The following is a 12,592-nucleotide window of genomic DNA, read 5'->3' on the forward strand; positions in this document are numbered from 1 at the left end:
CTTGTGCTGGACCTGCCAGCCACCCCTGGCCTCTCCTGAGCTTCGGTCTTCTGCCCTGGATGCCCAGCACATGGGCTGATTTGGCACAACCTTTCCAGTTGCAAAGAGACGGATAGTGTGACTGTCTGTCTCGGCCTGCCTGTGATGGAAGGGTGTCTTGGCATAACAGACCTTCCATGCTGAAAATCAGGGAGGTTCCGGACAAATGGGGACATGTTGTTTACTATGTTCTTGGAGGAAAAGATGAGTCCCCAGTTTTGGGGGTTCTAGGGAGACTTGAGACTGGAGGAGCAGGTTTCTAGGTCCTCCAGGGAGCACTGGAGATTTCTGTCATAATAATAATCACCAGTTCATATAATTCCAATCAAAGAAATAGCTACTGTTGTGCAGAGATTTCCATGGGCCAGCGTGACAGTGGGGACCCCACTGCAGTCCATGCCAGCCCACAGAGGAGGCCCTCAGGGATCCCGGAGCCTGGCTCCTGACCTTGTGGGGAACTGGACTGTCTCTCCTAGGACACAGGTCAGGACACTGAAGTAACATGACGCATTACACACAAGGTGCTCAGATTCCAACAAAATTCCCCATAGGCTCATATGGAAGAAAAGGATATTGGACCAAAGAGTAAGATTAATTGTCCTTTTTGCCGGGCCCTTGTGACTCAGAGTATTCTCCTGTGCTTTGTCAGTTTGATACAATGTAGACTCACTTGAGAAGGGGAAGTCTCAATGAGGAACTGTCTAGATCAGGTTGGCCTGTGAGTATGCCTGTAAAAGTTATCCTTAACTGGTTAGCTGAGGTGAGTTAATGTGGGTGGTACCATTTCATGGACTGGACCCTGCACTGAATGAAATGAGAAAGGAGCTAAGCTGCCAAGGTGGCTTCCCTGCCGTGATGGACAGGAACCTGGAGCTGGGAGATCGAGTAAGCCCTTTTTCTTCGAACTTATTTTTGCCAGAGTACCTTATTAGAATAAGCAGGATATGCAACTAAGACACCTGGAGTTCATATCTAAGGGAAACTGACTAGGGAGGCAGACCCAGGAGCCATCCTCCCTGTGGGATGGTGGCCCAGCTAAAACATCTGGGGGGACACCCTCCATCGGCTCTCAGCAGGAGCTTTTTCTTGCCTGCTCAGGACCTAGTGAAGTGGAGAGATGAGAATGGAGCCAGGCCTGGGTATACTCCAGTTAGCAAAGCAAAGAAGCATCTAGAAAATATCCCAAGTCAATGCCCAGGCTGGGTCAAAGCCCCAATTGGGTCCTCCTGGTCCCCTTCTGTCACATGGCGACTCTCAACTGGACCATGCGAACATCAGCTTCTCAGCCCCCTGGGGCAGTGAAGCCAGCCTGACTTCAACCGTCTGTCAGAGCCTAGAGAGGAGCCTCATAGGCCTGTGCACTAGTGTCCCAGCTGAGTCCCTCCTTGAGGTTAGGGTCCTGCATAGTGACTGCCTGTTTCTAGTGGATCTGTCCAGAATGGGTCCCATGGTGAGGCCCGAGGCTCAGGCTCCAGATAGAAGGTCCCATAACACCTGACAAACTGCAAGATGCTTCACAGAGGGACTCTTAGCCCCTCTGGGGCTGGGGATGTGACTCAGGTGTAGAGTGCCTGGCCAGCATGTACCAGGCTCTGGTTTGATCCTCAGCACCACATTCTAGAGCATGAGGGTGGTGTGTGGCTGTAATCCCAGCACTTGGGCAGTGGCTTCAGAAGGTTCACATGGTCAAGGTCACCCTCCCTTCCCTACAGATGGAGTTAGAGACCATGGAACCCTGTCTCAACAAACAAACAAACAAAAACAAAACCCCTGAGTGACTCTTCGCTGTGCTAAGAATAAAACGCAAACCCTCCCAGCTTTGTTGGCTGACTCTCTAAGCACAGCCCCCTCCCAGGCCTAGTCTTTCTGCTTCTCTAAAGCGCTGACCCAGTCCCCTCTTCCAAGCCTGCTGTACACTGTGCCTTAGCTTGTTCCTCCCCAGCTCCTCCCTAGCCCCTCCCCAGCTCCCCCAACTCCTTTCCAGTTCCTCTCTAACCCCTCCCCAGCCCCTCCCCGCTCCTCCCCAACTCCTCCTTAGCCCCTCCCTCCTCCCCAGCTCCTCCCCAGCTCCTTCTCATTGTTTCCTTAGAGTTTCATCTCTAATGTCACTCCCAAGAGAGGCCTCTCAGGACCAAGTAGCTCAGTCTCTGTGCTAAAGCTCCCTGGGACAGTTATGTTTACTGTATTGGCACCCGGGTGGTTCTATGGCACAAGCAACATAGTGGCATCCAGGACACCCTGTCACCACCAGGAGGAAGAAGGGCATCTGTGGCATCATCTCCAAGGACCTTTGAAAGTCAGAAGTGCCAGACAATACCTGGAGGAAGTGTATATGTGGCCTCAGGTATCATGAAGGCAACAGGGCTCTGACTTCAAAGGCCCTTCCTCCCCTGGCCACTGGAGAGAAGTGTGTGGACACAGGCCATTGACTTTCCTCGGGGGAGGAGAGATGTGTATCTGTAACTCACTCTATGGGCTCCACAGCCCGGGGCACTTGTGCAGAGAGAAGGCAGTGGCCACTAGGGCTTTGGGTGGGTGGGGGACATGACGGTCACTCACTCTCCACGTAGAACACGCCCACTTTGTCCGAGTCCGACATGGAAATATAGAGGACTATCTCGTACCCGGCGGGCAGGCGGTCGGGACCTTTGGTCCGCAGGATCATCTGAGACATGTCCTTGAGGTCTGTGGGTAGATAAAGGGGGTTAGGAGGAGGGCCTGAGGGTGCTGGTCTCTCCACGGCTCTTACCCTTCCCACCAGGATGCATGCATCATGGGAACTACCCAGAAACTAAGGGAAAGAAGCTTATCTCCCGCCTGGGAGAACTGGTCAACGCTTTGGGAATATCCTTCTCTCTATAGTCTTGTTTTCTTATATGTAGACTAGGCTGGCCTGGAACTCACTATGTAGACCAGGCTGGCCTTACACTTACAGAGATCTGCCTGCCTCTGGTGTGTATGTGTGTGTGTGTGTGTGTATGTGTGTGTGTAGGTCAGGGAACAGCTTGCAAGAGTCTTTATCTCATGGATTCCAGGAATTGAATTCAAGCCACCTGGCTTGGTGACAAAGTGCCTTTACCTTCTGAGCCATCTTGCTGTCCCCTCTGGGGTTTCCTCTACCCACGCATGTAAAGGTGCAGCTGAACTGTATTTACATTTTTTTTTTTTTTTTTTGCTTTTTTCGAGACAGGGTTTCTCTGTGGTTTTGGAGCCTGTCCTGGAACTAGCTCTTGTAGACCAGGCTGGTCTCGAACTCACAGAGATCCGCCTGCCTCTGCCTCCCAAGTGCTGGGATTAAAGGCGTGCGCCACCACCGCCCGGCTGTATTTACATTTTTGAGCGCTAACCGTTTGAATCATTATTTCCTGCCTCACCCCCTGCCCTGCCCGGGACAGGACACAATGTTCCTGTCACCCCGCAGGGTGGCCCCACAGGCACCTTCCTTGCTGTAGACCTTTTCATCACTACAGTCCTCCGTGGGCAGCCAGGGTGTGTCTCGGTCACAGTTCACCAGCAGGATGGCCCCTTGGCCATCAGGACCCCAGGTCCAGGACGCCTGCAACAGCAGGGACACAGGTCAGTGCCTTCCCTGGTTCAATCCAAGGGTACTTTTCTGAGGGACAGACATGATTAGGAGTAGTTCCTGTCCACTGGGACAGCAGCTGGGACCTGGACGGCTCTAAGGGCCCAGAAAGGACCCATATGATCACCCAGGTTCAAGATCAGAGAGACAGGAAGGCTGAATAGGGCATGTGGGCCTCAGCTCTGGTGTGAGGTGACCATGCCTGGCAGAGATGGTGGCAAGAACTGGCATTCTAGGACAGGCTTGAGGTGACTGATTCCAGACACGCTCTGAGTGCTCCCAAGGGGGCCGCCACCATGCCCTGCTTTCTGTCCTGCAGCCACAGGACCCAGAGCAGACTCCAACTGGATCACACTGCTTCCCTGTTTGAAGCCCTCACTGTCAACTCAGATAAAGCCTGGATTCTCTGGTCTTCCAGAGGCTGGTTGCGTCTGGTCTCTTCATCCACTCTGTCCCAGCCACACGAATGTCCTCTGTACTCTAGGAGTTCCCAGACCTTTGCCATGCTGGTCCCTCTTCCCCAGTCAACTCCACTACTCTTCCTAGACTCTGCACCTGACCCTCCTTGCAGGAGCCTTTCTGATCTCCAGGGCAGCTGTCCTTTCTTTCTGTGTTCTCTCAGGAGCACTGAGGTCATAGGATGGTGACAACTCAGTCACCTACAGCATTATTCTTGTTGTTTTGAGACAGAGCCTCACAGAGCTCAGGCTGGCCTCTGATTCACCTTGTAGCAGAGGATGGCCTTGAACCCCTGACCCTCCTGTCTCTACCTCCTGAGATCTGGGATCCAGGCATGCACCACCCCTACTAGAAAGCATAAAACGGTATTTGTAAGGGTGGGCAAAGACACTGTGGCAAGTTCACTGGCCCAGGTATGGGAATCCTCACTAATTCAGGTACAGGGACTGGATGATTTTGCCGTGATCGCACTGGGACTGATGCTGGGGATCAGACTCAGCGTTTCCTGCATTCGAGGCAAGTACTCTCAGCAACTGAGCTACATTCTCAGCCTTCTGAGGATTGTGTGCGGGATTGGCAAGACCTACAATCTGTTTTTAAGAGCTCTCCCTAGAAAGCGCTTAAAAAAGACAGGGTCTGTTCATGTTGGCCATGAACTCTCATTCCTCTTGGCTCTGCCCCCTGAGTGGTGAGATGGCAGGTATGCGCCACCTCTCCCAGCCTCCTTTAACTCTATTCATACAGGGTCTCACTAAACAGCTTTGGCTGGCCTAGAGCTCTCTATATAGACCAGGCCCGCCTCTGCCTCCTCAGTGCTGGGATTAAGGGTGTGTGCTACCACAACTTCCTGCCTCTCTAATTTTAAGAGAAGAGGCCTAAGAGGAACAAATGTCTTCCCTGGGCAGCCTCTGTCTCAGATGCATTGATTCTCCAAACCGCTCTGTGACCCATGCCGGGGAAACTGATCCTACAGAGAGCCCGGCTTGTCTGGGGCCTCTCCCTGTTGTGCGGCATCTGCATCCAACTTTGACCCTCAGCCTCCCGCCTTGTGAGATGGTAGCTGACCGCTCTGGTACACAGCTCTGCCTGAATGCACCATGCAGTCCCTGCAATGCCCTGGAGGTCCTCCCATGCCAGGGTCCGGACTGCTGCCGCCCTGCAGGCCAGTAACCTTCTTAGGGTTGTTCTTCTCCACCTCGCCATCCCGGTCTGCATCCACATCCAGCGAGATCTCTGCAGGCAAGATAGACAAGTGTGAGCTGAAGAGCCAGTCAGACAGTGAGAGGTTGGAGGAGCCCAATGGGAAATGGGGCAGTCCTCCTACCCTCCACCGTTCACTTGGCTGCTGGGAGAGGGCCTTGCCGAGGTCATCATCTCCTGCTTACTTGCTACTGCCTCCAGGGAACCTCAGCAGACACATAAAGCTTTGGAAATGGGTGGGTGGTGGTGGGGGACAGTGTCCCTGCAAACCCTGGTTGGGGTGGTAGGCTAATCCTCACTGTACATGTGTGAGAGACTCAAGTCACCTTGCCCAAGGTCACAAGTGGTATTAATAGAGTCAGGGGGGGTCACAGGGTTTCGAATTCCTTCTTAGGGCCTTTCTCGGGAGCAGCTGTACATACACATGTCTGTCTGTTTGTCTGTCTGTCTGTCTATGTTTCTGTCTCTGGCTTTCTCTCTTTTCCCTCTCCCCTCATTTTATTTTTGTTGTTGAGAAGAAGTCATGTCTTTAGTCCTCATCCACCTAAGGGAGCCTGTGATGCCAGCTTCAGATAGGCCAACCAGGACAGGGTCCCTGCAGACCCTTTCTCTTGGGGGGACCCTCTGCATACCAGAAGCTCTCATGGGAAGGCTCTGTGGAGCCTGTGGGGGCAGAGAGGAGGTTCAACATGAGATGGTCTTAGGCTGGTGCCGTGGAACAATCCTTCTGTACACTGTGAATATGTATTACTCTTATTGGTTGATAAAGAAGCGGATTGGCCTATAGCAAGGCAGGATAAAGTTAGGTGGGATAATCAAACTGAGGACATGGGGATGAAGAAGGGTGGAGTCGGGGAGACGCCAGCCAGCTGTTGAGGAAGCAGGATGTATTGAGAATGAGGTAATGAGCCACGTGGAGAAGCATAGATAAGAAATGTGGGTTAATTTAAGCGTAAGAGCTAGCTAGTAAGAAGACTGAGCTACCAGCTAAGCACTTCTAAATAATATTAGCTTCTGTGTCAGTTATTTGAGAGCAGGCAGTCAGGACAGGAAAACTCCGCCTACAGGTCGGAACTCTGGTTCTCCAGTTATGAGCTGTGTGAGTCTGGGCAGGTTCCACAGCTTCTCTCAGCTCCTATCCCCTCACCTCCAGCATGGGGTTCTGGTTTAGCAATTGTGCCAACGGAAACAGCTGGCACTTTCTGAGCCATACAAATCCATGTGTGGGACTGTTCTGGGTGTGGGCGTTTAGTGGCATCCTGGCCACCACCTGCAAGATGCCAGTAACATTTCCCATGCCTCCAGCTGTGGTCTGACAGCCTGGGGAGGTAAAACTGCCCTGAGTTAGAGGATGGAGGGAGGAGCGTGGGGTGTCGCTGGGGAGGTACGGGAGGACTCCCAGCATGAGATGTGATGCTTCCAGGCCTTGAACTGCCCCGGTGAGCTTGTCTCATGATAACTATGACTTCAACTATGGCGGAAGCCGTGTGGGAAGGAATGCACGCAGTCAGTACTTTGGCGGGCACACCTTCTTTGGGTGGAAGGAGGGTCCTGACACAGGGAGGGTGCTGATGGTACCCACCCCTGGTTGCATCGGCCCAACAAGCTCCAAGTCACATTCAGGGCTTCTTTGGTCCACAGTTCTAGTCCCATTGGCCCAACTATGGCTTTTGTGGGTGTGGAAGGAAATGGGAAGACCATGAGGTGCTGGGAAGAGGCACTTTCTGGTGTCCCATCCTCCTGGACCTTCCGTAAGCCCTGCACTACAAGGCATCCCACTGACGATGGCTATGCAAGGCGCCCCGCCAGAGTGCCTGCTGTAACTCGGCCCTGAGCGAGCGATACACAGTAGACATTGCTAGGAGCCTGTGGCCCCAGAGAGAAATACAATCACACCCATTTCAGGAAGGAACAAACTCAGGCTTTGAAGAGCCACTCAGCAGTCAGCAACGTGGCTCTTGAGTGAGGCTGGAGCTGGCAGATGATCCCGGAGCAGAGGGAGGCCCTCTAACCGCAGTGAGAGGCCGTGAGAGGCCGAGGTGCAGGGACAGTGTTGACTTTGGCTCCCAACTTCACCAACTTTCTAGCCTGCCACGCCCCACTCCATGAACACAGCCCTCTGCCAACTGCCGACTCTCTCCAGGGCTATTCTCCCTCTGAGAACTCCAGGAAGGAGACCCACATTGCCACGCAAACCAGGAGTCTGAGGCCACCCAGCAGGGAGGTGACACCGCACATACCCATGTTCTTAGAGTGCGGGGTGGTCCTCTGACTCTAGACACGTGCTCTGTGTTACTCCCCTCACTGATCCAGTTGACCCCTGGCTGACCCAGGCTGACATCATACCTGGACAGTGTCCAAAAGCCAGTCTCATCTTTAAAGTCCCAACATGGGCTCCCCTGAAGGTCACTGACCACATCCTGACAGTGGAGCCCTATGGCTTCATTTCTAGGCCACAAGGAAATATTGAAGTTCCTTATGGTAGGTCTCCTGTGTCTCCCACGCAGGGCATCATGGGAGATGATAAGGCACTTCATGCCATAATGAAGGAAGGCTAGCCCTCCCTCCCTCCCTCCTTCCCTCCTTCCCTCCCTCCCTCCCTCCTTTTTCTCTACTGAAGGAAGGTTCTTCCTCCCTCCCTCCCTCTTTCTTTTTACTTGTTTTTGTGCTCTGGCTGGCCTGAAACTCACTATATAGACCAGGTTGGACTCAAGCTCAGACCCCCTTGCCTATTTCTCTGGTTTCCTAGAGCAGCAATTGGAGGTGTGCACCACCACACCCATCTCCTTTTTCTTTTTCTAAGTTTAAAGTTATGTGTACAGTTGTTCTGCCTAAATGTATGTCTGTGCCTGGTGCCTGGGAAGGCGAGAAGGCATTGGATCTCCTGGATCTGGACCTACAGATGGTTGTGGGCCATTATGTGGGTGCTGGGAATCAAACCAGGAGCCTCTGAAAGAACAGCCAGTGTTCTAAACTGCTGAGCCATCTTCCCAGCCCCCATTTCCCTTTCTGATAGGGTCTGGCTATGTTGCCCAGACCCTCCATCCTCCTGTCTCAGTACTTCTGTTTGCAGATGTGTCCCATTAAGCCTGTCTGAATCATTTTTAATTAATGTGCGTGCACACGCACACACACACACACACACACACACACACACGGAAGCCAGAGGAAAACTTTCAGGAGTTTGGAGCCTCTCCTAACAGGGGTCCCAGGGACCAAAGTTAGGTTATCACTTGGTGGCAAGTGCCCTTGCCTGCTGAGCCACCTTTCCAGCCCCTTGAGCCCTAGGCTCACAAGCTCTGGGCAGGTGCTGCACACACCTCCCTGGCAGAGAGCACACCTCCCCTGCAACTCTGTCCCCAGCATTAAGATCTTTATCAGAGTGGTGCTTAACTTGGCACAAAGAGATAAATCAAACAGCCATGAATCCTTTAGGGCAGCAGCAATCCCCTCCCTACACTCTCCTCACCTCCCTAAGGTCACACCAGGCTTCTTGTTGCTTCCTGATCTCTCTCTCTCTCTCTCTCTCTCTCTCTCTCTCTCTCTCTCTCTCTCTCTCTCTCTCTCCCTCCCTCCTTCCCTCCCTCCCTCCCTCCCTCCCTTTCTCTCCCTCCCTCCTTCCTTCCCCCCCACCCCGAGACAGGGTCTCACTATGTAGCCCCGGCTGTCCTGGAACTCACTCTGTAGACCAGGCTGCCCTCAGAATCACAGAGACCCACCTGCCTCTGCCTCCTGAGGGCTGGGATTAGAGGCATGCACCATCACACGCAGCCTGTCTCCTGATTTATTACTCTCTGAAGGCTCTGCCACCTTCCCATTATGAAATTTGTGCTTTCGCGGTCTTGCTCTTGGCCGCCTCCTCTCCATCTTCCACAGGACCTTCTCAGTTCTCTCAGGACCTCACTGACCCCACAGTCCACTGACTTCTCCGCTGCCCTCCAGCCTCCCCTGGACCTGCTCCCTGGCTCTGATGGTGTGCTGTCCACAGGCCAAAAAGGAGAGGCTGGAGCAGCCCTTCCGAGCTCTGCCCTCCCCAGGGGGAGGGGAGCACACCTGTTTCACAGCCTCTGAACTCCAGACATTTCCCAGAGGCTCTGGGTCCTGCCTCAGCTACCCAGAATAGCCCCAAGGTGTCAGGTGGCGCCCCGGTGCCAGTGCCGGGGTGTGGGGCAGATGCATGGGAAATGTCACTAGGATTGAGTTTGAAGCCTTTGCCCTGGGAACCTAGACACAGAGGCTGTGGCTGCATTTTGACTGGCTGCCAGCTCTGTGGACTGTGGCTGTGTTGGCCCGGCCTTCTGACTTGTTCCAGGAGCTTGCGATGCAGTGTGAGGAAGGGCTTTGGGGACAGGCAGAGGAATGAGAACCTGCTGTGGATGCTGAGGGCTCAAGAGCTGGGCCTGTGGGGGAGCTCAGGGTACATGGAGAATTTACCCATGGTCCTGAGGGGAGAAAAGTTCTGAGGCCCCTTGGCTAGGACCTCAGCAGGAGAGATGACTGTCGCCCACTTTCATAACCCTCAGAGAATGAGATAACTGATGTGACTTGGTGCCCTAATAACCATTTCTAGGTGTAACCCAGACAACTTTGTTTTGCCTTTTCTGAGCCTCAATTTCCCCATCTGCTTAATGGGCACAGTACTGGTGCCTCTCCTTGTAATAGCTGGAAGGACAGATGGAAGTCATGGTGGGCAGGCCTCCAGGTTTGGAGCCTGGCATACTGTGGCTACTCAGTGAGTATCCCGTGTTTACCCTCCTCTTCTTCCTCTTCTAGCTCCTTCTCATCAAAGCCCCGAGCGTAGACCTAGCCACAGCTTGGTGTGTAGTGAGTGGGGACACCATTAGGATGGTGGTTCCCACCCTGTCCATGTTCAACCAGAATGAGCTTCTGGATTCCTTCTTGCATGAAAACACCAGCAACATAAAATAGAAGGAGATCGCCTCTGCAGCAGGGACTGAGTGTTCCCTCCCTCTGCTCTGCTCAGCCTGCTGCGTCCCTGACACCCAGGGCAGGGCCCTGCATGGGAAGAAGCCAGGGAATTGCTTCCAGTCTGGGCGTCCACCTGCCACACTGGTACTGTGTGACTGTGAATGAGTTTCCTAACCTCTCTGGGCCATACCACACCATCCTTTGTGGACCGAATGAAGAGCATGGACTGGATAAGAAGCCCAGACTACAGCTCTGTGCCCAGGGCATCTGCGATGGTAGTTAAGACTGTCAGAGACAATGGGGGCTCCTGGAGTCTCCAGGCTGGAGGGTGGGGGCGGGGGGACAGGCTTTTCTCTTTCTCTCTGTAGCTCACAGAGTCTGTGAAGGGGATTCCAGGGCATCACCCCTCTACAGGATTCCGTCTCCTCTGAAAGTCCCAGAGCACCCAAGCATTGCTCCAAACCTGGCATTACTTGGAAGTGGCCCCAGGAGCTGGCCTCCCACACTGAAACCCGCCCTGCGAATTTTCCCAGGCCCTCCAAGGTGAAGGCACCCATACCCCAACACCAACTCACCAATGGCTGTGAGGAAGAGCCCAGCTTGGTCAATGGGGGTGCTGCCCTCTGCCTCATAGTAGCTGACTGTGACCTTGGTGGGGAGTCACACGTAGGGACAAGAGATAAGGGCAGAAGCTCACAGGTTACAGTGAAAAACAAAATAAAACAATCAAAAAAAAAAAAAACAAAAAACCCCAGAAATAACACCCTGCCTCCCAGTTGTCTCTAAATGCAGGGCCCCGTACTCCAGGAAGCCCCGTCTGGACTGCTGAGGTGCCTCTCACAGATAATCTAACAGGACAAGGGGTTCCTCTCCCTCCCTGACCTGTGCTCTGGCACCTCCTCCTTCCTGCTTCCTGAACCCACTATGGTGTGTGCCCAGCTCCAGCTAAGCCCCACGGGCTCCATTGTTCCTTTGGATGGTGCCTGGTGCCAACACAGCAACAGGCTAGAGCAAGGTTCATGACAGAGCCCAGTGTGGAGACGGTCCAGCTTTGGCTACATCACTTGGGCCAAGCACTTTGCCCTGATTGCTCCGCACTCCATTTTACAGACAGGTCTGGGTGGCTACAATCTCCAATCACAATATGACTCTGAGGAGCTATTATTTTTGTAATCGTTAACCCCCCCCCAAAAAATAAACCCAAAACCAAACAAAAAACCAGGACGCGCTATATGCCCCGGGCTAACTTCAACACAGTGATGCTGCTGACTCTTAAGAGCTGAGATTACAAATGTGAACCCCAAGTCCTGGCTTCTCTTTTGCGTATGTGCATTTTGAAACTCTCTCACCATGTAGCTCGGGCTAGCCTGACCTAAGTAGCTGAGGCTGGATTCAAGCTGGCAGAAATCTCTCTGGCCCAACTTGTTTCCTTCAGCTATCTGGGTCGTCCTTCCTTTCTTCCTGTACTAGGACCTGAACTCGGGGCTTCACACATGCTTGATACACAACCAAGCACCTGTTTCCATTAAAGGATTATTTTATGTGGACGGGGTTTTGCCTGTATGTGTTTCTGTGTGCACCACACATAGGCCTGGTGCCTTTGGAGGCCAGAAGAGGGTGTCAGATCCCCCGAAACTGGATGACAGAGGGTTGTGAGCCACCGTATGGGTGCTGGGAATTGAATCAGGGTCCTCTGGGAGAGCAGACAGTGTTCTTAACTGCTGAGCCACCTCTCTGGCCTCTAGCTTTCACTTTTTGAGCATATGTTCCATGCTTCCCAACGCAGATCTTGAGCCTCCTGCCTCCACCTTCTAAGTGCTGGGGTTACAGGTGTGTGGCTCCATGCCTGGTCATTTTCTTCCCTTTTTTTCACTCTGCTGATGTAGCTGCTAGGGACTAGGAAGGACTCTATGGCTCCCACTGTTTCTATGACTCAGGCTAGTATGCGCCGCCCCCCAGGACTCCAGCATGGCCCTGGGATCCCTCAGTTCTGGATATTGACTTCTTGGCCATGGTACCTTGTCGCTGCTGGCCTCTGTGCTGGCCTGGGCCATGCTGAGCCGCAATGTGGTGGTGGGAGAGAGGGCCCAGCGCTGCTTGCCGTTGGTGACCACCTCCTCGGCCTCCCCATCGCGCACCACCTCCACCTTCACACCTTCTGAGTGCTTCAGGCTGAAGGTTTTGGCCCCTGCGGGGGCTGCACTGTAGGGAGAAAGGACAGAAGGTCAGGGAGAGTCTTGGCTACATGGGACAGGGGCCTTAGCAAAAGAGTCCCAGAGGGGTAGGGCTCCCAGGCGGTGTGGTCCAGGGATCCAGGCAGCCTAGCTGTAATGCAGTGACCTGCTGGTGGCAGGAGACTGTGAAGGGCACAGAGTCCTGGGC

The 12,592-nt window shown here is 53.6% G+C and overlaps 1 protein-coding gene across 2 annotated transcripts in view; it reads right to left on the reverse strand.

The window, feature by feature from the left end:
* The window catches only part of Padi2 (peptidyl arginine deiminase 2), a 40,764-nt gene that overhangs the window by 17,393 nt on the left and 10,779 nt on the right, over positions 1-12,592 (reverse strand). For both annotated transcript variants that reach the window (XM_057785018.1, XM_057785019.1), the window contains exons 2-6: positions 12,229-12,412; positions 10,786-10,858; positions 5,253-5,314; positions 3,478-3,595; positions 2,599-2,724 (exon numbers count right to left, since the gene is read on the reverse strand). In XM_057785018.1, coding sequence (XP_057641001.1) covers positions 2,599-2,724; positions 3,478-3,595; positions 5,253-5,314; positions 10,786-10,858; positions 12,229-12,412 — 563 coding nt within the window. The remainder of the gene's footprint in view (positions 1-2,598; positions 2,725-3,477; positions 3,596-5,252; positions 5,315-10,785; positions 10,859-12,228; positions 12,413-12,592) is intronic.

This window comes from Chionomys nivalis, chromosome 11, assembly GCF_950005125.1.
Source record: "Chionomys nivalis chromosome 11, mChiNiv1.1, whole genome shotgun sequence".
NCBI lineage: Eukaryota > Metazoa > Chordata > Mammalia > Rodentia > Cricetidae > Chionomys > Chionomys nivalis.